Source organism: Bos javanicus, chromosome 7, assembly GCF_032452875.1.
Source record: "Bos javanicus breed banteng chromosome 7, ARS-OSU_banteng_1.0, whole genome shotgun sequence".
Lineage (NCBI taxonomy): Eukaryota > Metazoa > Chordata > Mammalia > Artiodactyla > Bovidae > Bos > Bos javanicus.
Window position 1 is genome coordinate 109,281,620 of NC_083874.1, and position 26,883 is coordinate 109,308,502.

Below are 26,883 nucleotides of genomic sequence, written 5' to 3' on the forward strand. Positions count from 1 at the left end.
GCCATCATTCTTAAGGAACACGGATATATCTTTATTACGTTCAGTAACTGGATATTAGATATTCAGTAATTAGGTACTAGCATTGGAGTAATACTTAATACACTTACTAAGGAAAAGAATACATTTTCCCAGCTACATTACAACTGAAGAATGTCAGTCCACTCAAGATGAAGCTGATGATTACTTTGACAAAAAGGTTCGCCTGTGGAAGACTGAGAATAGCGCGTCAGAGTTCTCCTCTGAAAGCCCTCAGAATCCTGGGCGGCCGGGGGAAGACAGGACGGAGGAAGAACCCATGCTGGGCTCGTTGAGATCCAAGGAGACACATGCTACCAAAAGAGCCCATGGAGCTAATAAAAACAGGTAGTAGATAACTCTTTAGAAGTCCTCTTAATTTTTCAACTAGGTCTCAGTTTTGAAAAGTATCGCTTGGGATTTAAATATGCCCCTGACTGATTGAGAAGTACAAGGGGGGGAAAAAAAACTACAGTAAACTATTCAAGGTCTTTGTGGCCCTTAGAAAAGGAAGATGCTTAATTCCCAAGTCCTGGAGAACAGTTTGTATTTTGGGGGTGGAGCCAGGAGGGCAGGAACAAGGGCTTTCTCCCGCGACCTTCTATTCTAAGGCTTGCTCCAGCCGCCCACAGACTTCCGGGTTCACTGGGCCGAACCAGGCATCTCAGTAGATTTCAGCCAGAGCGCCAACTACGGCAGGGAAAGCCAGGTGTGACCTTGCGGACACCGGCAACTGGAACCTCCAAGAGCAACTTCGTGCCTGGCGGGGAATTAGCGAGAGAAATATAGATCTCGGGCCCCTATGTGGGGCGAGGCACTTCCGGCTGGGACGCCCAACCGCGTCGTCTAGCTGCAGGCTCCTCTCGCCTGACAACTGGTCTCCCTCCAAACCCCTAGCACCTCCCACCTCCCGGCAACCTCCCACCTCCCGGCATCCTCCCCGCGGGCCGCCGCTCCGTGTGCCGTAGCGTTTCCTTAGCAACCGCGCCTCCCGCGGCCGCAGGAAGCGGTAAGGTCACGTGCTCCCTGCACGTCGGGGCTGGCGGCGTGACTTCCGGGTGTCAGGCTGCCCGGGCGCCGCGGCTGCTGAGGAGAGGTTGTGTGGCCCGGGTGGCCGCGGGCTCCGGGGCGGGCTGGCCTTATCCTGCCCCCGTGCGCGATGCATCCGCGGCGCCCGGACGGGTTCGATGGCTTGGGCTACCGGGGTGGGGCCCGAGACGAGCCGGGCTTTGGCGGAGCCTTTCCGGCGAGGTCCTTCAGCTCCGCGTCGGACCTGAGCCGCTGGGTGACCTCTCCCCCAGACATCCCGGGGAGCCGCAACCTGCACTGGGCCGAGGAGAGCCCGCCCCGCGGCGCGCCCGCCCCCTGCACGCCGCCCGAGGGCCCGGCGGAGGGGCCCTGTCCCGGCGGCTCGGGGCGCAGCGGTGGTGAGGGCCTGGGCGGCGGCGGTGAGGGCCTGGGGGCCTCGGGGGGCTGGAGGGGTGGTCCGCGCGGAGCGGCAGGGAGGGACCCTGGGCGCCGGAGGGGCGGGGGGAGTGATCGGCGGCCCGGGCCCCGCAGACCCCGGACCCGCCGCGCCGCCCCTTGGCGCTCCTTTCGCCCTCTGCCCCCGGAGCAGGCCTCCGCCCTCTCCCTACTCGGGTGTTATCTGGAGAGGCTTGCCTTAGCCTTGGCGTGGCAGCGATCTCGGAAGGTTTAGGCATGCTACCTCCCATGCCCTGAATCCACAAAGGAGACTGGTTTGCTGTTTATCGAGACTCACGTGAGAAATAGCTGATTGACCGGCCGCTGTATCACCTTCATTCCATTAATCAGTGGTGGCTTTGTGCAAAGAACTTCCTCCGAGACCATAGGCGGTCTTGGGCTCAGAGCTTTCTCTACCGCTCTTAAAAGCTGAGACTTTCTTAACCTCTGTGTTCTCTTGCTTTCCTCAACTTTAAGATGTAAAGAAGAATAATTCAGGGTTTTGTAAAAAAAAAAAAAAAAAAACACAACAAACATAATGAGGTGTCAGTAATGCTTGATACAGTGTGGACCACACAGTAGGCTAAAAGTCAATCTTTCTTTTTTCCGTGTAATCATAGGAGTTGTGTTTGTGTTCTAGATCCCAAACTACTCCTTTATTTTCCCACCTCCTTTCTTTTTTTTTTTTTACTTAAAAACTCCACTAAAGAATGAAAAACACTTAAGACATTTTCAAAATAAGAATTTGGAATCAAGACATAATTATTCTGTGTAATGTCAGAAGATCAGTTCAGTAGCTCAGTCGTGTCAGTCTGCGACCCCATGGACTACAGCACACCAGGCCTCCTTGTCAGAAGATAGAGACGCTTTAATTGCAGCCCTGTGTAATCTAGATATTTTCAACATCGTCTGGATTTATAAAATGGAGATAATGGCTGCTGCATGTTCCCGTTCTCCTAAAAGTGTTAGAATAATTGATCATATCCTTAAATATTACGTACATTCTAGACATAAATTTTAGTCTCATTTATTTGACTAGGAAGAACAGTAACATTTATCTGGTTTGGGTTACGGGGAGGAACGGACTACTATCATCCAGTGAGGATAGATGGAGGATCAGTGACTTACTCAGTGTTATATATACAGTTAGGTTTTCACTCTGTCTAGCGCTGTTTTTTCCCATAGGTCCCAGAAGAAGTACTGGAAAGTTATAAATTATTCAAAATGCATATGTGATTGCCTCACAGTTACCTTCTCAGGCAGTAAAGCTGACATTTTATCTTTTCATAATTTATGCGTTGATGGTTACAATGAGGAGATCTTAATATCCAGGGATTTGTTGGGGGTGTTTTTCAGCAGTTAAGAGGCTGGTGAAAAACGCTGCAAAGAGGATAGAAGCCTGGGAGACTTAGTTAACTAGTAAGCCTTCCTGCCACCGTCCGGAGAACGTCAGTGGTGCTTTTTGTTAGTTTATTGGATGGCCTATACAGACACAGAGGGAAAGATGAAAGGGGGAAAGCATCTTCATTGGGCAAAAGGAGCCTCTGCCCTTGCACATTTTTCAAGGCAATGGTGGTTTCCCCAGAGATTGTTTGCATGGTCTTGTTCTGTCTCTCAGGGAACAGTGAGGGCATTACTTCATTAAAAAGAGCAGAGATGAGAGGGAGGGATTGGAGAAGAGGGGAGCGAAAAGCGAATGGGAGAAAAATCCCTTGTGAATATTATAGCTGAAATTTAATGTCTAGTCTCTCAGGGTTTGATATTTCATCTTTATGATTTTAAGTTTTTCAGTTAGGGAGAAAAAAATTTATTTTCTCTTTTGAGACATGGGTAGAAATTTTCCAGCTGTAAACCCTCCTGATCAGACTATAGCTGTGCCATGAGCAGCAGCACCTATGTGCACAGTAGTGTATCACAGAGACCTGATGCAGCTGCGTGTTCAGTCACTCAGTCATGTCCGGCTCTTTGCAGCCCATGGACTGTAGGGGGTCAGGTGGCCTCTGTCCCTGGGACTTTTCAGGCGAGACTATTGGAGTAGCTTGCCATATCCTTCTCCAGGAATTAAGCAGCTATTATCAAACTATTCTGGAGAAAAATGGCAACCAACTTCAGTATTGCCTGGGAAATCCCATGGACAGAGGAGCCTGGTGGGCTACAGTTCTTGGGGTCACAAAAGAGTTCGACACGACTTAGCAACTAAATAACAACACATCAAAGTCTTTAAAACTTGAGAAGAGAGAGAAGAGAGCCTCTTTTTCCCATTTCAGCTACCCTAAGTGCTCTTTCAACTTAATCATATTCATGGGATGTTTTGCTTGCAACTGTTGGTGTAACACAGATACTTTCCACCAGTCTCAGTGAATGATTACAACACGGGAGGTATGGTTGATGAAGGTTATCAATCAGAGTCTTCACTAGAAAAAAAAAATTAGTCGGAAGTTGAAAACTAGTAGCCCTTGGCATCTACCTGCAAACATGTTTGATTTGGTCTACATGGAATTGTAATCCTTTTTAAAGTAGTTGCCAATATTTTAAAATTGGAAGATACTATATAAAAATGAGAATATCTGTTTAGAAAAATCACACCTTTGAAACCCTGGACTCAGAGCTCCATGTGGCAACAGTGAATTGGAGCTGAAAAGCAGTTAGGGAGTCTACCCCTTGCAACTTGCCACAAACCCCAATGGAGCTCTTCACTCGTTCAAATGACCTTTCTGGCCCCTGTCAAAATTTGATTTGGGGACATGGAGTTTAAATGAATGTCATGTTAGTAAAAAAGATATTTTTTGTTCTTTTTTATGGTAAACCCAAATAATGGTTATGAGTAATCTTATTTCTTCTATTTTAGAGCAGTTGAATAGATTCGCTGGATTTGGTATTGGACTTGCAAGGTAATGTTTTATCTAAAGATTTTTAATTCAAGTTTTATTTAAAGTTTTTTTCTTTAATTTATAATGTTAAATGATTAGTGTTACTTCCTTTAGATTGATTTTTGGAGAAGTAGTTAAATATTAAAAAGTTTCTGTGCAGAAAAAAATATTTAAAACCTATAATTTCCCCCATAAGGATAGTGAAAATTCGTTCAATTTTATAAACACAAAATAATTTAAAGGAATATTGTAAGAACTTTATATTGTGTGTGTCTGTCCAAAAAATAAAATGTAATCTTATCTCCCCCTCCAAAAACAAGTAATTTTGCATTGAACTTTTTTCCTCAACATCAGAATTATGACAAGATATTTAGCAGCATAGCATCTGTAGAATCAACATTTCCATATGTTGTAAAATATTGTGTAAATATAATTTTTGAGATGCCTTTAGTGTTTATTTTGTGATATTTGATTCAACTAGTGTTGATGTGATAAAGAATTGGTGTTAGAGAGGAAGAAAGAGCATAGCATCTAGGTTTCACCTAATATGTTCATTAAAATCCCTATAACTTAAGTGCAAAGTACATCCACACCAAAATTTATAGGATAGATGGCTCCTCTGATAAGAACTTTATTCACAGCACATCCTCTGAAAGAAAGGGGAAGGGGCATGTAAATTGTCTAGGAAGTAAGTTTTCCCTATCAGGCCTACAAGTGCATCGATAATTTCATCTTTATACTGTACATATTAATATTATATGTTGTTTCTTTGCTTCAGTTCAGTCGCCCAGTCGTATCCGGCTCTTTGCGACCCCATGAATCACAGCACGCCAGGCCTCCCTGTCCATCACCAATTCCCAGAGTTCACTCAGACTCATGTCCATCGAGTCAGTGATGCCATCCAGCCATCTCATCCTCTGTCGTCCCCTTCTCCTCTTGCCCCCAATCCCTCCCAGCATCAGAGTCTTTTCCAATGAGTCAGCTCTTCACATGAGGTGGCCAAAGTACTGGAGTTTCAGCTTTAGCATCAGCCCTTCCAAAGAAATCCCAGGGCTGATCTCCTTCAGAATGGACTGGTTGGCTCTCCTTGCAGTCCAAGGGACTCTCAAGAGTCTTCTCCAACACCACAGTTCAAAAATCTGACTTTAGTTTTTTTTTCATATTGAATCTTGTTGGTACAGTGATTTGTAAACACATCTAAACATTTGAAAACTCTATTTTTTTACTTTTAAGAATAATGTATCACTTAAGTAATACATGATTCTTTAAGAATAAATTACATGTGTTGTAAATATGAATTGTCCTTTTATAGTCTTTTTACAGAGAATGTACTGGCCCATCCCTGCATCGTTCTGCGCCGCCAGTGTCAGGTAAGTATACTTTTTGTGGTTTTCTAAACAGTGACCCTAACCCTGATTTGACATATAGGCCTCAGATAAATGGCTGAGACCATGTAACTATTATTCCATGTGATGTATACCAAAATGTATAATATATCAGTTCTCAAACTTTTTGGTATTTGAAAGCTAAATCTTAAGATTTATTGACATCCCCAAAGAACGATTGTTTATATAGATTCAGTTCAGTCACTTAGTCGTGTCCAACTGTTGTGACCCCATAGACTGCATCACACCAGGCCTCCCTGTCCATCACCAACTCCTGGGAACTTGCTTAAACCCATGTCCATTGAGTCGGTGATGCCATCCAACCATCTCATCCTCTGTTGTCCCCTTCTCCTCTTGCCCTCAATCTTTCCCAGCATCAGGGTCTTTTCCAATGAGTTGGTTCTTCGCATCAGGTGGCCAAAGTATTGGAGCTTCAGCTTCAGCATCAGTCCTTCCAATGAACACCCAGGACTGATCTCCTTCAGGATGGACTGGTTGGATCTCCTTGCAGTCCAAGGGACTCTCAAGAGTCTTCACCAACACCACAGTTCAAAAGCATCAGTGCTTCAGCACTCAGCTTTCTTCACAGTCCAACTCTCACATTTATGGATTATATCTACCAATATTTGCCATTTCAGAACCCCAAACTGGGAAAATTTATATATATATATGTTTAATTCATTAAAATAACAATAAATTGATGAGGTATTAGCATAAATAACATTTTATGAAAAATCACTATAACTTTTTTGAAAATATCTTTAATGCCTGGCATAATAGAAGGCAGCCAGATTGTCACATCTGTTTCTACAATCTGTTGCAACACCTGGTTTTTGAAAGAAACAAGAAAGCCTAGCCTTATATACATATGTATTTAAAAATGGGAGTTTTATATCTTTTTAGATAATTGGCAGATAAAGTTATTTGCAATGTGAATCTGAAACCACACAGATCAAATTTTTTTATACTCTTTTACATTAAAACCTATTGATCTGTCCTTCACGTTGAATGGGTTTCTTTTTACCCATGTGTGATTCTGTTACATCATGCATTGATTAATTGAAAAATAGTGATTTACTGATTATATAGATCTTCTAAATGTTATGACATTTGCTTTTACTGTATTAAAATACCACCATCATTACAATCACTATAAATCTCACCAGAAAAGTGTTTGAGTTTTGGTAGGTTCATGATAGTGGATATAGGGTTTCCAGATTTCTAATTTTTGCTCATAGGCTCAAATTTATCATTGGCAACTAATATTCTTATTTTCTAATCAATGAGCCACTTTGTTCAGTTTTAAAAATATGTTTGTCCCAAGTAACTATATTCTTGTTAGTTTTTCCAGAAAAAAAATGGTATTCCATGGAAAAAAGTGGCTATTTTCAGACTCACTGCTCCATCAGAAAAGTTCTTTTTCTTATGACAGCATATTCATTATGCAATACACAAAATATTAAATTAGAAAGATGATATGTACTCAGGAGTCAAGATTCTATAAAATTAGTGTATCTTACTGCTCTACCACGGGCATCTTTTGGGGAAAGTGGCTTTTGCCTCTTCACATGTGAGTCAGATGAAGAATATGATATGTACAAAAATACGTTTTGGTGCCACTGCCTTCAGTTATGCCAGAGTTAGCAGTTTTACCCACTATTGCTTTTGCACTATTACTGAAAACGTCAACACAGTAACAAAGGAAATGATGCCTTAGTATCAAGAAAATAATTTTGAACACGTCTATCCCCTGAAAGGATCATGAGGCTTTTGAGGGCTAGTGGGCCACACTGGCGAAAGCACCTATAGTATAACATCAGCTTTGAAAATTGAGTTAGAAAAGATAAACTAGTTTTTTTAAATAAGTTTTTTATGCTTAGCACCGAAATGTAAGGATATAGAGAGAATTCAATATTTGAATAGTATGAACAGTGTATGTGCCCTAGAAGAGCGGATTTCAGCCACATTTTTTACATTGTGACAATACTGCATCGTGGTCCAGTGTATACATATGTGAGTGATGTTTAAAAATATTTATAAAGTAATACTTGGCAGGGTGTATGATGCATTCTGGTACTTTTTTATTATGTTACTTAATAAATATTAGTTCTGATCCCCTATACTGATTTCATGATTTCCCAATTGTTTATAGCTTGTTACTGCTTGCCATGGAAGACAGAAATCTGTTCCCAGAGTTCTTCATGGTTCCTATGTGTTAAATGGCATGAGCATTTTGCCACAGTAAATTTCATGCTGATGTTTAAGGAAACATAAATATCAAACAACAAAGCCTTCTTTATTATATATTTTATTGCAGGCAGAGTCTTTACCAACTGAGCTATGAGGGAGGCCCAGATATATTCTACACTGGTCTTTCAGGGTTGTGTGTGTATATCCACATGTTCTTTACTTTTAAGTTATTTAAAGCATTTTTTAAAGTAATTTTGCTTCTGTATAATTCATGCTGACTTTACAATTGAACTTTTGTTTATGCTATGACTCCACTGTGTATCTTTCATGCTCTTATTTCTTGGCAAAACAATAATAGAAAATAATCATAAATCTCTTTTTCACAGGTTAACTACCATGCTCGGCACTATCATCTCACCCCGTTTACAGTCATCAATATTATGTACAGCTTCAACAAAACCCAGGTGAGAAATAATCTGCCCATTCTATTAAAGTTATTTATAATGTACCATTTGGCCTTAGTAACAGTTAAACCAACAATAATTCCTTTTAATTTAGTTACTGAAGATATTATAACTCTTATGCTAAAACGAACTTAACTGGGTAATGATATGTTTTGATACCACTGAATAATCAGTAACTTCACACCTTTGCCAAAATTAATTAAATATTAAGGGTATTTAATCCATATTAGAGATAATTAATTTGGAGTGTTTATCTTGGCCTAAATTTAGGTCACCCAACAAATATTAAAGAAAGGAGGTAATTTACTTGTCATTCTCGACTAAAATGTTCTTAGAATAATGCCTTACTGGAAAATAGCAGAAAACATTTAATGTCAAGTTTTGTTAAGAACTTTTGTGTTTCCTTTTTAGGCATTAGCAGAAATAATCAATTTTGTTCATTTTAGGGACCAAGGGCCCTTTGGAAAGGAATGGGAAGTACATTTATCGTGCAGGGAATCACACTTGGAGCAGAGGGAATAATCAGTGAATTCACACCTTTACCAAGGTACCTTTTTGGCATTTTTCATTATTAGCTTCATATTAAAAATATGAAAAAATGATAGTTGCTAAAAATACCTTGAATTTGAAAACTTGCCTAAAGTAGCTAAGAGAAGAAATAGAATAAATAATTGTCTTATGGAATTGGTATGTGATAAAGAAAACCCTTCCTGGTCTAGTGTCTGTTGAGATACGTCTTTCAGCTCCTACTGCTACGTATTCAGTTCAGTTCAATCGCTTAGTCGTGTCTGGCTCTTTGCGACCCCATGGACTGTAGCCCACCGGGCTCCTCTGTCTGTGGGATTTCCCAGACAAGGATACTAGAGTGGTTTGCCATTTCCTTCTCCAGTGGTTCTTCCCGACCCAGGATGGAACCCGGGTCTCCTGCACTGCAGGTAGATTCTTTACCAACTGAGCTACGAGGGAAGCCCACATCATGATTCATGCTATAATTAAACAAACCCCTTTCGGAGTCCACAGGACACTTTGCATGGATTTATCGGCAAAAATTCTTTTTAAAACCTGAAGTCTGAGCTAGATCTGGAATTATGAGTAGGAGATAACTTGGCAGAGTAGGAGAGTCGAGGTGACAGCGTCCACAATTTTATGGAAATTGGAAGGTCTGAGTGGTAAGAAGTGTCTTGTGCTTAGAATATTGGGCGTGTGTGGAGTAGCATAAGACGAAAAGCTGAGGTGCTAGACTGAAGCGTGGTTCTGCCTGTAAGTGACTTAGGTTTTATTGTCTGTGGAGTTGGAAATCTAATGTGGGGGATTGTTTGCTTTTTTTTAATATATAGGTTATTCTATCAAGGATATAGTCAAGTGGCAATGTTTAGAAAAAAGGACTGATGCAGACAGAGACCAATGGAAAACTGTTAGGGTAATATAGGCCAGATTGAGAAGGGTTTCAACTGGAATAGAACAGAAGCTGGACAGACATTTCTGAAGTATAATTGATAATATTGGGAATGGGGTTGTAGGAGAGTGATTTAGCAGCAGTGACAGATTTCTCGATTGGAACTGAGTTGGAGAATTCATAAAGAAGAGTAAGCTGGAGTGGGAAAGATAAGGAAGGCAACTCTCAATAAATGAAGTCTGAGACATCCAGGGGGCATGCCTAGAAGAGGCTGGAGCTGTGGCTCAGAGTCCATGGAAAATTTGAACCTGGAGGCGTGGCTTTGAATGTTCAGCTGAAGCTTGAGGATGGGTGAATTTCCCTAAGGAGAAAGTGTAGATTAAATGACAGAGTGAACCAAGGACAGAATCCTGGGCTCTGTGTGGGGATGGGTGGGTGGGTGGATGTGTAGAAAGAGAGGCTAACGGAACAAATTGGCAGTAGCAGTAAGCTAGAGGACAGTGGTGGCCTGGAAGCCAAGGGGAATCAGAACCATGGATTCTTCCAGAGGGAGGCGGTAGCAGTAAGCTAGAGGACAGTGGTGGCCTGGAAGCCAAGGGGAATCAGAACCGTGGATTCTTCCAGAGGGAGGCGGTAGCAGTAAGCTAGAGGACAGTGGTGGCCTGGAAGCCAAGGGGAATCAGAACCATGGATTCTTCCAGAGGGAGGCGGTAGGAAGGTTCAGAATGTTTGCTTATGGATCTCTCTTCTCTCTGAAACAGGATGAGGTGAAAGAATGATGAGCATGGGGGTCAGAGTAAAAGAGTGTAAGACTAGTGACAGATGTTTGGGACAGTCACAGCTCTGAGTGACAGAAGGGGAACTTTGCAAGGAATCTATGGAAATAACGTTAAGAGATAATGTTGGCGATCCCATAAATTTGTTTAGGTGCTGTTTAGCAGTACTCTGATTTTCTCTATCAACAGTAAACCCCAGGAGTGGAGTTAAAGACCAAATGGTTTGTTAATCCAGAAGTGGCCCTTGGCAGGGTTAATTTTTTGGATTGACAAGGAAGTGAGGGAGTTGAAGGTGCAGCCACTAGCATCTCAGACTTGAGATTCAGTCTTCATAGGGAAGGAAATAAAGACAGAAGAGACTGATACCAGGCTGTTTGCCACTGTGAGTGCTTTCAAAGGACCACATAACCTTGAAGTTCCTTTAACATAGCTTTGCTAACTGTTGCAAAGAAAAACGTTTCATCAGCTAAAAGTTGCTCCTCTCATACTTTAAAAAAATGTGAATTTCTAACCTTCAATAATTTTACCCCATTGCTTTTTATATCACACGTAAGGTCAAAATGTAGTACTTGTCATCAAACGTCCTTGACATTCTCCTACAAACACAAAATTCAATTTGTCATTATTCATTCATTAGTGGGATTATTTTATTTTAACATGTGTCCCTTACACTAGGTCCCAACCTTTAGGGTCACAGATTCCTTTGGTTTCTTCCCCTTACTGTATACCTGATTTTGAGCACATAGTAGGGATTCAGGAAATATGAGCTAAATAAAAATTTAACAAAATTCAGTGATTTCTGTATTATAAAGTATAAAGAATTCTGTATTTGCAGTCAGAATACTGTTGGTCCTGGCTATACTGCTTTTGGGCTTCCCCAGTGGCTCATTGGCGAAGAATCTGCCTGCATTGCAGGAGCCACAGGAAACATGGGTTTCATCTGTGGGGCGGGAGATTCCCTGGAGAAGGGAATGGCTATCCACTCCAGAATTCTTTCCCGGAGAATCCCACGGACAGAGGAGCCTGGTGGGCTACAGTCTATAGGGTTGCAAAGAGTCACACACGACTGAATCAGGAGACTTGGCACGCACATGCACGCACGCGTACTACTTTTTAGTTCTGGAACCTTCGGGACGTAACAGCATTTCTCTAAAGCAGAGATGAAATAGTGACTTTAACTTCAGGTTAAGGGAAGGGAAAAGAAGAATGGAAATGAGGAGACAGAATTTTGTTATCTCACTTTCTTATTCTCTAGGCACGCAGACACATCAGTTGTGTGGGTATAGATTTTCTCCTGGTCATTTTGAATCTTATTAAAGAAGACACAAAAGGTTATCTTTGAGATATTCTACTTGGGTTAAGTTTTGTTGGTAAATCTCACTCGTCACTTCATCTATTTATTTAGCTCATATTTCCTGAGTCCCTACTGTGTGCTGAATCCTCACTAAAATCAGGTGTATATACAGTGAGGAGAAGAGACAAAATGTACCTTTGACCAGGATGCTTGGGATCTAGTGTATGTAAAATAATCCCCCTAATGAATGAATAATGACAAATTGAGATTGTTCTCTAAAGGAAAAGAATATGGTTCCATGAGCATGTTAGAGGGTTAGGAACAGTGTCACTAATAAAGTGACACTTAAGTTGAGATCCGAATGGCAGTCAGGAGACACGGACTAATTTGTGCAGAGTGTGGCGGGGGGAACGTGAAGAATTCGTGTGACTGAGGGAATGTGTGTTAGTCGCTCAGTCTGTCCGACTCTTTGTGACCCATGGACTGTTCCCCGCCAGGCTCCTCTGGCCGTGGGATTCTCCAGGCAAGAATACTGTAGCTGGTCGCCATGCCCTTCTCCAGGAGATCTTCCTGACCCAGGGATTGAATGCAAATCTCCTGCATTGCAGGCAGATTCTTTACCACCTGAGCCAGCTGGGCAGCCCTGGTAATTGAGGGAAATGCTCATAGAGTTTGAACTCAGAGCAGGATGGAGAGCAAGAGCCAGTCTGCACTTGACCTTGTAGACCACGTTAAGAATATTGGAGTTTTAAGTAGGCGTCAATGACGTAATCGATGGATGTTTTAAAGGGTCCTTGTAAGTGGAGATGAAAAGGTCGCAGGAGGGCCACAATAGGTACAAGGACACGCGTTCGTAAGCTGTCACCGCCTGGGAGAGAAAGACGGAACTAGGGCCAGGATGGCATCTTTGAGATGGGTGTAAATGGATGGCTTTGAGATACATTTAGGTAAAATTGACTGAACTTGGTGATGGATTAAAGGTTGGTCAGTGATAGACAAGGAGGTGTCAGGCTGACTTCTAGGATTTGGGGTTATGTAACTGGATGTCAGGCTTCTCTGGTGGCTCAGTGGTAAAGAATCCGCCTGCCAATGCTGGAGATGTGGGTTTGATCCCTGGGTCAGAAAGATGCCCTGGAGAATGAAAGGCTACCAACTCCAGTCTTCTTACCTGGGAAATCCCATGGACAGAGGAGCCTGGTGGGCAACAGTCCATGGGTTGCAAAAGAGTTGGACACAACTTAGCGACTGAACAACAACAATTAGATGTCAAATAAAGCCATTCTTAGAGTATAAACCTTTTTTCTGTTTTTTTAAATTCTGACTGCTTTGGACATGGTTGACTTTTCTTGGGGGAAAACAAAGTCATAGCAGACGAAGCATCAAAGCGGTAAGAAGAAGTAAGCCAAAGCATTTCACAGAAGTCAGCATTTGAGGACGGGCTCTAGGGTCTTCGAGACTGAGATCTTGAATTGCATGGTGATCACTAGGTGAGACAGTACGGATTCACCAATATTTAGTCTTTTTATACTGTTGATGGTCACATCTGAGAGAAAGAATAAATCTGTAATGCTTATTAAGTTACCAAACTTAGAGTTTCTCAGTATTTATTACTTCTAAAAAAAAATGATTATAACACTGGGTCATCATCTGTGATCTTTGTCTGCTGCCCAGATCCGTGCCAGTCCTTCCCCAAACCTTCCCGGAGGCAGAGTCAGTCAGACTTCGTGTTGCTCTGCCCTGAAGTGACCTTTCCTTTTCTGTGGCATTTCTCAGATCACTAACATACGGAGCACCCCTCCCAGGGCTACCTGGGTAGTTCAGTCTCTCACAGAATCCATTTGGCCAAACTCCACCTTAGTTTGACTCATCTCACATGTGTAGTTGTACATTTTACTGTTTTCTCCTCCTGTTGTCTGTTTCTCCTCGTGACTCCTCTGAATTCACTGACTTTGAACACATTCCATTTTAAGTACAATGAAATCTTTCTCCAGTTCAGTAGATTTCCTTTCTGATTAACAGTTCTCAACGTAGGGAACACTGAAAGAGTTTAAGAAAGAAAAATCATAAGTTTGATTTTGGACAAGTTCATTCTGACACAGAGAAGTCTAAACTGAAGACAACAGATTTGGGAGGTTCTGAAGCGTCCTGTGGGATGAGGTTGCCTGGGGAAGGAGTATAACATATAAAGGAAGAAAAGAAGAGGGCTTCCACCTTGAGGAACTCCAGCGTAAGTCACTGAGTTAAGAAAAATGCCCCTGCACAGGAGTCAAAAGTAGAGACCAGAAGAGAGGAGAAAAGCCAGAAGAGTCTGGGGTAGTGGAATACAGGGGAAGGGAGGGCTTGCGGAAGCAGCGGGGAACACAAGGGCATGATGGCTGCTGAGAGGTCAGATAAGGCACAGCCTCGAAAATGCCCGTTTGATTTAGTGATGTGGATGGAGGCCATGGAGACCTTGGCTTGGCAGGAACTGTTTTTGTCAAATAATAGGGCAAAAGCCAGTTTGGAATGGGTTCAGTGATGAGTGGGAAGTTAGGGCATGGAAACAGCAAGTTTAGACAGTCAGCTGAGAAGAGGAGAGAAAAGGAGCTGGAAGATGAGGGGCTTGAATTAGATGTTTTTTTTTTAAAGAGGGTAGCTCTTTGATCATGGGAAAGTAAGAAGCAACTGAAAGTGAAGGCTGGGGGCTTCCCTGGTGGCTCAGTGGTAAAGAATCTGCTGCCAGTGAGGGAGACTCAGGTTCGATCCCTAGCCTGGAAAGAAGATCCCACATGCCGTGGAGCAGCTGAGCCTGTGCGACACAACTGCTGAGCTGATGTTCTAGAGCCGGAGAGCCGCAAATGCTGGGCCAGTGTTCTAGAGCCAGTGAACCACAACTGCCTAGCCAGTGTTCTAGAGCCGGCAAGCTGCAACTGCTGAGCCAGTGTTCTAGAGCCGGCGAGCCGCAACTGCTGAGCCCGTGTTCTGGAGCCACTGAACCACAACTGCTGAGCTGGTGTTCTAGAGCCGACGAACCACAACTGCCTAGCCACTGTTCTAGAGCCAGCAAGCCAGTGTTCTAGAGCTGGCGAGCCGCAACTGCCGAGCCCGTGTTCTGGAGCCACTGAACCACAACTGCTGAGCTGGTGTTCTGGAGCCGACGAACCACAACTGCCTAGCCAGTGTTCTAGAGCCGGCGAGCCACAACTGCCGAGCCCACGTGCCCTAGAGCCTGTGCTCTACTACGAGGAGAGTTGCTGCAATCAGAAGCATGTCCGCCACAACCAGAGAAAAACCAGCGCAGCAGCCAAGACCCGGCACAGCCATTAAATAAGTAATAAATTACTTAAAAAAAAAGTAAAGGCTGCACAAATACAGCGTTATTTCAAAATTCTGTTGCTTGTGTATATTGATTGTGCATGGGAGTGTGTGTATATCAAATAGAAAGCCTGATAAAAAGCAAGTCATTTCTCTCTAATTTTGTTGCTCATTTGAAGGGCAGTGTTGTGTGTGAAGATAGTGAATTAAAAATAGCTACATATTCTGGTACTTGGTGATGAAATATAAAAAGGTTTAATCAGAAGTAGAGTTTTACATTACCCTCTTTCATGAAGCATTTAAATGTGCTAGTTTAAATTTCTAGAGCTGTGGCAGTAAGTTTTACACATTTTATAAAGGAATACCAGCTACCAGGAAGAGTGTCTCACTCATTTTTTTAATACTTGATTTTAAATTTCTCTTTGCTCTTTTTACCTTAATCCTAATGATCTGAAGAACTGGCAGCAGTAATTAGTATTCAGTGAGTCTGAGCAAACTCCAGGAGATGGTGAAGGATAGGGAAGCCTGGCCTGCCGCACTCCATGGGTCACAGAGTCAGACAAGACTTAGTGACTGGACAACAATTAGTGCTCAAAGCAAAGGTGTCCCAGTCCTTACAGAAAGGCAGGCTACAGACCCACGTATCCATGTTAACGAAATGCTCAAAATGAACATCATAACAACCTGTGGTAACCCTGTTTGAGGCCGTATAAGAGAATAGAGGGCTTCCCAGGTGCCGTTAGAGGTAACGAATCCACCTGCCAGTGCAAGAGACGTAGGAGATGTGGGTTCGATCCCTGGGTCGGGAAGATCCCCTGGAGGAGGGCATGGCAACCCCCTCCAGCATTCTTGTCTGGAGAATCCCATGGACAGGAGCGTGGTGGGGTGCAGCCCACAATGTCGCAAAGCGTCGGACGCGACTGAAGCAAGTTGGCACACACGCGAGAGTAATGGATTTACAAACCTTTTAGCATATTTTGCTTTATAATCATAAAGTTACTGTCAGTTAGATAAGTAGCCTAGTCTTTTTTACAGTTTTTGTCGTAATCATTAAACGTCATTCCAGCTATTTTTCTACAATTACTCAGAGCTAGTATAGTATTCTGGTAATAATTTCATCAGAATATGACTCAGAACATTCTCTAAGGTCTTATAAATCAGAGATGGTTGTTTTGTTTTCCCAAAGTGTCTCTGCAGACCTTTCAGTTTTCTAGAAAAAACGTGGAAATACTCATGTATCACACATGCCGTAAGTGTACTGACTTGGTTTTTAGAGCGCTTATATTATTAGTGGTTTCCTTGACCTTTCCTCTGTCTCCTTATGTCATATTCACCCGTCTCAAGCAGAGAAGGTTTCTCACGGGCTCCTGCTCTGGCTCTGGCGTGGTGTGTGCCTGTGGCACCGCCGAGCTGCTGCAGCCAGTCTCCACTCAGTTCTGCGTTTCCCTTTTCTGTCGTTCCACCTCCCTCCCTCCCCGCCCTCCCATCCTCTCTGTCTGCCTTTTCATTTTTTTCTGCCTCCTTTTTTGATTTCCCCTTTATTCTCCATATTTGCTCGTTTTTGACTTTTGATGTAACTTTCTCCCTTTTTGCTTTTCATTCAGCTTGCCGCTCTTCTCTTCGGGTTTCCAAAAGTCACCTAAATCGCAGGAAGCACACAGTCCTAGACCTTGGTCCCAGACCTGGCATTCTGTCCTTCTCCTTGGAACATATCCCTGTGATCCTTTTAACCTTTCTCTCATAAGTAAAAGGCAATACCTTATTATAGGTGTTACAAGGCAGTAAGATATACAAGGCAATATCTGTTTATCTCAGAGGAGTCCGTCTTGTATCAAGTGAGATGAGAGGCAGATAGTATAGACTCAAGTCATATGACCAGGGTTTAGACCCAGTTCTGCCACTAACTAGTTGCTTGGCTTTGGGTAAGTTATGAACTATCTCTGAGCCTGTTTCCTCATGTATGAAATGAGGGTTATAGGTTCATTGTGAGGGTTAGAAATAATTTATGTGAAGCGCTTTGCACAATGTCTGGCATATAGCAGGAGCTTAAAAAGATAATAGAATAGAATAAAAAAAAATCACAAAAGTAATGCCATCTTAATAAGTAGAGGCACTTAGGTGCTACACAAATGTGTGTGTCATTCAGCGCTACAGTTAATTAAGCTTTTCTTCCTTTACTCTATTTTCTGGTCTGCCTTTCCCTTCCCCATCCATTGTTTTCCTGTCTGCCATTTTTTTTTTTTTTTGTGGCCACACTGCATGGCTTCTGGAATCTTAGTTCCCAAACCAGGCATTGAACCCAGGCCCTCGGTAGTGAAAGCACGGAGTCCTAACCTGGGCTACCAGGGAGCTCCCCCGTGTCCATTTCTATCATCAGTTATAACGCTTCCTCCTTTCTCAGCGCAGACAGAAAGACCGCCTGAGTTTTTTCTCTTTTCAACCCACTGTGATTGTTTGACAGGTCCCAGAAAGAAAATTGTTCACCATTAGAATATATTTCTCCTACAGATTAAAAAAAAAAATTAAAAATTGATTACCTTTTTGAAACTTGGGCTAATTCAGGATGTTTTAAATAGCATGGCTTTTGTTTTATTTATTTTTTAGGGAGATTTCACATAAATGGAATCCTAAACAAATAGGAGAACACCTTCTATTAAAATCGTAAGTATCAAAAGCAGCATTTGTATTGAAATTTAATCAGTTTTTATAGTGTTAGAACTTAAAAAAACTTATTAAATAAAAGTTAAGGAAAATAAGAGCAAAAGAAATATTTGTGGGACTAAAACTTAGTAAGAAAATTAACAAAGTTTAGGAATAAAATCCTGAAATATATGTTATCTTTCAAATCTTTCTCATGTAGAAGGCTGAAATCACAACTTAATTTTTCTTTGTGTTCTTAGGAAGTTAGCAAGGATTGTCAACTTGTTAAATGTGAATTGCCAGGAAAATTATTATTCTTATAATTATTATCATTATTTTATTGGTAAGCAGACATACAAATTCATTTGTATGGTGATGAGCAAACTCAAAACCTTAGTGTCATTAAACTGTAGTCCTAAAGGCACTTGGTGACATTGCAACACTGACCGTTTTCATAGATTAGAACTTTACTCTTCACTGTTTAATTTTTCTTGAAGATTGTGAATTGGAAACCCCCCAGCTTGCTGGCTCCCTCTGTGGGACATTCCAGCACATTATTACTTAGTGATGTTCCATTCACCTTGAAAACCACTACTTGCCAGGACCTGGCCCATGGGGTTAGGTAAGTCCCACCTTGACATTATTTTAAGTGACTATATTTTGCAGGCTTGCAAAGTTGTATGTCTCAACAGTGGCAATAGGAAGCAACTTTGCAAAGCTGTACAATATTGTTTTTTTAATAATAAAAGGGGACTTCACTCACCATGGAAGACTGGCTTAGCTCTGCTGGGTGGGAAATCTGGGAATGAATGATGATAATAGATAGGACCATAGCAGAACAGTAGCCTTGTTCAGATGTCACTAAAAAGGCAAGCAATGGAGTGGATCCCTCATCCTAAATTTGAAGTATCCAATTCGTAGGTCACGTAGTGAATCATAAACAAGCCCATGTTTTACTCCAAAATAAGTTATTTTCTTTGCAGGTTCCCCCTGTGTTATTTTAATACACAGTTTTTCATCTCTAATTGTTGAGTAAAGCATCTTATGTTATAGGTCTCCGAAGTATCTTTAGGCTATAGGTATTAATAGTTGAAAACCTTGAAATTGTTATTCAAGCTTGAATGTAGATTATGTTGATACATTAAAGTAGATATTAAAAAAAATGAGTATAAATTTCTTGTTTCAGTGTACTGATGTTTGTTTTAATTTCTACAGCCTAACTTATATAGTGGCAATGCCTTTTTATTCAGCAAGTCTAATTGAAACAGTACAGGTGAGCTATTTTTCATTGTCATTTTTTCATTAAAAATGTCTTTTGGAATATTCAGTATATTGTGTATGTCTAATAGTGTAATAAAAATTTAAGACAATATCCTTCTAAAAAAGCTTTTTCACCAATACATACATATATCAGAGATTATATACTGGGTACATTGCCAGTGTATCAGTTTTCTTTGCAAATTTACTTTACACCTCTAGTGTTAATTCGTTTTATCCCTTACGACAGGCAGCTGTACTCTCCATTCAGATGTCTCAGAACCCAGCCTATGACTGGCTCTGAATAGAAAAAAATCTATAGGGTCCCGCCCAACTTTTTAAGACGCTTATGTATAACTCAAATGGTTATGGCTTATCAGATAATAAATGACTGCTTGAACGTGAAGCAGTGAGGAGAGTAGTTCCCATAGCTAGCTGACCAGGCAGCATTGCGTTTGATGCTAGGACTGCAGAAGCTGCAGCGATCACTGCTCACATCTGACGTTGTTTCATGTCGCTCACCGCGCGGTGGCGCTGCAGGTGCACTGAGCTCAGAGCCCTTCTCACGCGCCGTTGCTCCACTTAAAACTGAGCGGGCCTCCTTGACCCTCCACACCGTCCACTGTCTGCGTCCCGCCGCCGCCCCCACCCGCGCCGTCTGCTGTCTCCGGTGGCAGGTGCTCTAGCGTATTTCTGTCTTTGGCGGTATGAGTTTTCTCTCTATAAAAGCCTCAATGGATCAGCGTTACCTCTTCAAATTACTCTTTTTCCACTCAGGTGCTTTTCTGGCCACATCGTTGATTCTGTATGTATTTTGTAGAATTATTATTTGACATTAATGTCTTGCTACCCAGGTATTTCCTCTCCCCTTGCACTTGACAGTGTGAAAATGATATAACCTTTGTATGGGGCTGCAGTTTAAAGAGTTATCACTGTAAGATGACATCATTTCAAAGATAAGGAAAACAACAACAGGAAGATAACGAAGGAAAAACAAGCAGGGTGATATGCTGGGGAAAACAAGTGTTAGCTTCAGACAGCCCCGTGTCAAATCATTTCTCTGCTTAAATTAGGTGTGTGACTTAGAGCTGATGCCTTAGCCCTTCTAAGTCTTATTTTTCTCATCCATAAAATTGGAACCGTATTTTATGAACTGAATTATAAAGATTAAATGAATTATTTGTGTAGAGTTCCTAGCTCACTAGCTGTTCATTCTGATTTTTCTAACCCAGTATCTCTGATGTCTTTCCTGCTTGGGCTCACTCCTGCCTGATCTCCTGGCTCTCTCTCCTCCTCCTCAGATCTCTATTCTCTCGAGTGCCCTCCCTGCTTTCAGTGCCATCTTGACCGCGTCTTCTCTGTGCTCCAGGGCGCAGGCCGTGGCCCTCACTGCTCTGTATCACAGTCACTGTCCAGGGGAGCTCATGTACCCCAGTGACTCCTTTCAACTCTCCCATCTCCACGAGTTTAAAAATTAGGGAAGTCTTGCTTTTTGTATTTCTTTCATCCTTCATAACTAATCAGTCATCCTGTCTTCAGTTCTGACTTCAGGGAGTATCTGAGATGGTCTTCTCCTTCCCACCGATAGGCCCCCATTCCCAGCCCTTCATGTCACATAGCTGGTTTCTTCCTAGTTCATGGGCAGGGTGTGGGTTTGCCCGTCTGGGGAGCTCAGATCTCTTTGAGAACAGTCTTTGCCTTGAAAATCACACATTTATGCATAGATCTCCTAAAGAACACTTCCTGAAGCTCTTAAGTATCAACTTCCTAGTGATTTGTTGTCTTTTACTAAGACCCCTTGTTCTATTTCCTGGATTTAAAGGCCATTCTACATACTCATGCAAGGTTAGTGTTCTTACGTTGCAATGCTCATATCCTTTTGCTGAGTAAGGATCCATGTTGACTTATATTCTCTGAGATGAATTTCAGACTTCTCAGCAGAGTAAACAAGATAAATAAAAGGATACTTCATGGTACTAAGTGCCAAAGAGAATAAAAATAAAACAAGGAAATTAAGAGGTGTAATGGGTACAGAGAAGTGATTACTATTTTTTTAAGATCCGGAAAGTTCTCACTCAGAAGCAAAAGCCCTTTGAGTAAAGGTGTGAACATAAGAACTACACGGGTATTTGGGAGCAGAGCGTTGTAAGCAGAGACCCTGCGAGAGGCTGGCATCCAGCGTGTGTTTGCAAAGCAAAGAGGAGGCCAGTACGGCTGACGCTGACTCGGGACGGAGAACAGGAGGAGCTGAGGTCTGAGATGGAAAAGGGCGAGCGCGCACACAGGGCGCCAAAGATCACTGTGATGGTTCAGCTTTGCTCTGGGGGGGACAGGAAGTCGGTGGTGGACTTGAGCAGGAGGATGACATGATCTGACTTAGGTCCTGAATAGGATCTCTTTGGCTGCTGTATTACAATAGGCTGGAGTGGGAAGGGAAACAGGCAGGGAAATGACCGAGGCTAGGTGGGCTCATCTTAGTCTCATGGTTTAGCTTTACTGAAAACTCGCACATTTATGTGTCCGGCTCCGACCTTTTCCTTTTAGTCTAGACTGTAAAGTGCACTTGGAGCTCACAGCCTAGACTCTGCATTTCTGAACTCTGGATCCCCCGACCGTTGCTGGCTGGCAGTGCGGCCCAGCTCCACAAGAGGACTGCTGTCCCTCCAGCGCCTCTGACCGGCAGCTCTGAGCTCATCCTTGACTTCTCTTTCCCATGACCCACTTCCCGTCCACCAGGCATTCCTGCTCGCTGTAATTTGGTGATAAAAGCCCAGTTGAAGCATTTTATTTCCTTTGCTGTGTGCTATTCCAACCCACCATCACATGTTTAACTGGTGTCTCAGCCTCTGCTCCCATGCTCCTCTGCAGGACAGCCTCTGCAGCACAAATTACATCTCACCATCTTATGCTTCAGACCAGCTGGTCATTTCCCATCTGACTAAAGACCAGAGTCTGCATGGTGGCATGCTGTGGCCCAAGAACACCACTTGAGCTTCACTTTTCTCTCTCCTCTTCAGCCTCTGCTGTGGCCAAATGGGCCTCTGTGGTGTTCTTGTTGTTGTTTAGTCGCTAAGTGTCCAACTCTTCTGCAGCCCCGTGGACTGTAGCCCACCAGGCTCCTCTGTCCATGGGATTCTCCAGGCAAGGATACTGGAGTGGGCTGCCATTCCCTTCTCCAGGGGATCTTTCTGATGCAAGGATCAAACCCTTGTCTCCTGCGTTGGCAGGTGGGTTCTTTACCACTGAGCTACCAGGAAAGTCCTTTTCTGCCTGTCTGCTCCTCTGTAACCAGTGTCACAACTTCTTATACACATCTCATACTTAAAAAAAGTAGAGACATTGAGGATGATAGTGACTTAACATCTCCTGAGGCTTTCTGTGCACCAGCCTTCTTGCATTTAATGCTCCCAGCAGCTCTGTGCATAAGGGTAGGTCAGCCTAATCCCACTTTTGTAGAAGAGTAAGCTCTTAGAAGTAAAGTCACGGGTGCCCATGATCACAGAACCAGCAGGTCCATACTGGAGCCAGGGGTAAAGCCATGCTTTCAATCAAGCCCTGTGCCTCCTCGTGTAGGGTAGTTGCTGCTTTTCAGGATGAGTCCTGGGGAGCTTCTTGAGGCTGGGACACCTGGTGTGTCCCCCGCCACGTCTCTTCCCCAACTGGAATAGCTCCCAGCTTCGCTGCTGTTCTGTGAAATTTTATTTGAAAAAAAATCTAATACCTAGATAACATTTTACATTTGGAACCCTTGATGTTTCTCCCCTTTAGTCAGAACATTAACTTGAAAGGGATTTAAAGGGACCTAAAAAGAATCGTCGTTTGTGGCGGAAGAAGCAGATGATGACTTTTCCTCTGTTCCTCCTTTTCATCTCAGAGTGAGATAATCCGAGACGGCGCGGGGATTCTGGAGTGTGTGAAGGAGGGGATTGGCAGAGCGATCGGCCTGGGCGTGCCTCACAGCAAGCGCCTGCTGCCGCTCCTGTCCTTGGTCTTCCCCACGGTGCTGCACGGGGTTCTCCATTACGTCATCAGCTCGGTCGTCCAGAAGGTCGTCCTGCTCATCCTGAAGAGAAAGGCTTACGACGGCCACCTCGCCGAGGGCGCCAGCCCGGTGCAGAGCATGCTGGATGCCTACTTTCCGGAGCTCATCGCCAACTTCGCGGCCAGCCTCTGCTCTGACGTCACGCTCTACCCGCTGGAGACGGTTCTGCACCGCCTGCACGTTCAGGGAACACGCACGATCATCGACAACACAGACCTGGGCTATGAGGTGCTTCCGATTAACACGCAGTACGAGGGCGTGAGAGACTGCGTCAACACCATACGGCAGGAGGAGGGCGCGCTCGGCTTCTACAAAGGGTTCGGAGCTGTGGTCGTACAGTACACGCTGCACGCGGCTGTGTTGCAGATCACCAAAATTATTTACTCCACGCTTCTTCAGAACAGTGCTTGAGAGTCAGAGTCCTGGTTAGTCTGAAAGACATCCTCTGGATACTTTGTTATGAAGTTATGAAGGACAGAAGTGAAAAACGAGGGTTCAGAACGGATAAGAGCTGAAACTGGCAGGAACAGCCCATGATGATTATATTGACTCTCCACTTTTTAAAAAAGGCATAGATACGTGTTTTGGATTCAGAGTATTCCAAATTTGAAAACTCAGTAAAAACACTCGTATGAATTAAATTCTAGCTAGTGTAGCACTAATGTCAAACTAAAAAGAATCTTGGGAAGAAGCAAGTATTTGTCAACAAACTGAAAACCAAATTTCACAGAGCTAAATTTATTTCATCTGACTTTAATATTTATTACACGTTTATTTCACCTTCTGGACTGATATTGGTATGTCATTCTTACAGCGTATAGTAGCAGGAGGTCATAGTTTAAGCAAATTATGTTGTCAGTAATAAAGACAAGAAGGATTAGATTTGGCAGTCTGTAAACAGAAGCTGAGAGTTTTAAATCGCACTGTCCCTGTAGAACTTCAATGGCCATACATATATTATCATGAAGCCATTTGTATGCATGCACATAACTTGGAATTTCCTTCATCCCTACATGTTTTCCACTCTTAGATCAGCTTACTGTATAAAATGAAGTTAGGCACTTTCTGCTTGAATATCAGAACAAAGCACTGGAAGCCAAGGTACCCAGAAGATTAAAGGCAGACGGCATACTTGTCCATATCAAACCCACCACTTCAGTGCCAGCAACTTATAAACTTGTCATACGTTTATAAAGTTTGATTTGCTTACCTAGTTTTATGAATCATCAGACTGTTTTTAGAGCCACTGTTATTAACAGACAGAAAATAATGATGACGACAATTCCTATTTCCACATTTACAAAGTGTACTAAAGGGAATGTCACTTGCCTTTCATTTCTGAATGACCTGTCTTAGAGAAGTCAGGTTAAAATTTACCTGGGAATTTGTGCCTCATGCCTTTCATAGAGTCATCATTAAATAATGGCTTTAATTTTTATTTGCTTCTAGTTTTTGTCCATAGTTGTGTTCTCCAAACTAGAGATATGTAAAGGGAAAGGCGGGTTTATCACCCTTTATTGAGACTTGTTTGGATGGATACTGGTGAAAAATAGAAACTTTAAAGGAAATTTGTCCTTGCTTTTTATGGGTGAAGAAAAGAATTTCAACAAATAATAAGCAAAAATGTTGGTAATCAGTTTAATAAAAAAAATTCTGTCTGTTCCTAAATTGAATTTGGTGGGTGAGGCTCTTTGTGTAGTAAAATAATATGTATTTGATTGATCCATTTAGCAAGCTGGAGTATGGTTACTGCACTGATGTTGTCCAACCTAGAATGCATACAAACTGAGATCTATTTTACTTACTGAATGTCAGTGAAATGGTTACTTTTTGTGATTAATAATGTTGAAACCAAAAGATGATATCCAAAAGTATCAAATAGTATATATGTGGCAACTCTCTCAACTGTCATGTGAATGTGTTTTGGTTTGTTTTGTTTTTGATGACTAAAGCACACAGGTTTTCCATTTTCCTGTTCCACCAAGAGGGGGAAAATAAAATTAAGCATAGGTGATACACTTTCAGATAATGATTTGTCTAATTTGCAGCATATAAATTGTTTTCCTTGCCGTTGAATTACTAAGTAAATTTTTAGATGTTTATGATATGTCCAACTTCCTAAAAACCTTTCATTTTTATTATAATCAAAGAAGATGGTTTCAGGAAAGAGTAAACTTCTGAAAATTACAGGTTTTAGAAAATTTATAGAACAGAATCTGAATGGAATCAAGTATCTACTAGTGAAAATCTAGGATCCTTTATCTAGCTAAAAACTAGATATTTCAAGATTATTTTATGATGTTATGAAGATTCAGTTATATAGTCTGTCTGTGGAATCATTATAAGACTGATAGGCTGAACCACACACAAGTAGGTCGGTCTTACTTTCTCTTTGGAGAAAGAGTTGTACTCTTAATATTAAATTAATATTAAAACTTAATATTAAAACTAAAGTTGAAATGTGGCAAGTAAAATACTAATTTTTTATTACCATTCCAAATTAGTTGAAATATAAAAAGAAATCTTTAAAATTGATGCACTTAAATGTTGGCCAAATATGTTTAACTGAATTTAGAAAGGAATAAGCCAAATAAACATTAGACATGTTCTTTCCTTTTTAAAAATTGTTTTGTTTCTTTAGATGCCAAAGTCAAATACCCATAGGCTATAGTTCTTAATATGATAATACCTTAGGACAACATTTTTAATTCAGTGTGATTAATAGTATCATGAATAATATTCTATTAAAAACATTTCACAGTCCCAGTGGTCCCCTTACATAAGCTAGGTTTTGCCGTGGAGCTGAAGCGTGACATGCTTGCCTTACATTGTTGGGTTTCTTAAGTCATATAGTCTGAAAGCCATGGAATTAAAAACTGAAACATCTGGTTAATATTACTTAACTGTGTTAAGTGAGTTTATGAACCGGTTTACTAAATCTGTTTCTAAATCTCTTTCCTTTGAGGGACTCTTTATGGTTTCTTGCAAAATAATCTCTAGGTGTAAATAATGTAAGTCTTTAAACTCCAGCACTAGATGTTATGAGTCAAAACAAACTAATTCCAAAATGACTGGACTGTGGGGTTTAATAGTGTTTTCAGAAATAAAACTGAGAGGCAAGAGGTCTTACTCGTTTTTGCAAGGTATGCTTGCCTGTTCACAGCTGGCTTTTCAGCACTGGGCTTGTTAAAACCACACAAAACCTTCACTTAACTGACTGGGCACAGACACTTCAGTCTCTCCGTGTATTCATACATCTGCTCAGGAAACAACACACACTGCTTGGATACTTGTTTTTTCAGCTGACATTGTGGACGACGTTTGCCCTTTAGTTTGCTTCCCAGATCTTATGGGGAAAAAATGAACAATCTGCCAGCTCTTGAAAAGATAGGTTTGAATTCGTTATTTTCAATAATATATATGGAAATAAAATCCCGTTGGTAACAACTCACATTGCACTAGAATTTAAGTGATACTTAACTTTGGCATTTCTGGTTTCTCTTCTCTTTCAAGTAGTTGTACATTTCTCTCCTTTTCTCTCTCTCTCATATAAACTGGATATATAATGTCTTTCTTTTGAGTGACTGAGTATCATTGATATGCTTCCAAGTTGTATAATTGAGTAACAAAAACTTGTGATTTGACAATGAATCTTATGCAGTATACCTCAGCTAGAAGAGGTATTTGGTCTGTGTGTTTTTTGTTTTTTAAAGTTGTTTTTGTCTCACTGGTATTTTAAATGTTTTCAGCAAATTGTGTAATATGAAAAGGTTAAATAAAACGTTGAAATAAAATA

At 41.8% G+C, this 26,883-nt stretch overlaps 1 protein-coding gene across 3 annotated transcripts; it reads left to right on the top strand.

The window, feature by feature from the left end:
• The first annotated feature begins 99 nt into the window (after nt 1-99).
• SLC25A46 (solute carrier family 25 member 46) lies at nt 100-26,883 on the top strand. Of its 3 annotated transcripts, none has more exons than XM_061424555.1 (8): nt 100-362; nt 4,328-4,370; nt 5,662-5,719; nt 8,311-8,388; nt 8,835-8,935; nt 17,753-17,809; nt 19,004-19,061; nt 22,920-26,883. In XM_061424555.1, exons 1-8 carry the CDS (start codon nt 296-298, stop codon nt 23,496-23,498), a joined length of 1,041 nt encoding a protein of 346 aa, XP_061280539.1. In that variant the 5' UTR covers nt 100-295; the 3' UTR covers nt 23,499-26,883. The 3 variants fall into 3 exon arrangements, with proteins under 3 accessions (XP_061280539.1, XP_061280536.1, XP_061280537.1); XM_061424552.1 differs by lacking the exon at nt 100-362 and adding an exon at nt 1,053-1,463; XM_061424553.1 differs by lacking the exon at nt 100-362 and adding an exon at nt 1,053-1,442.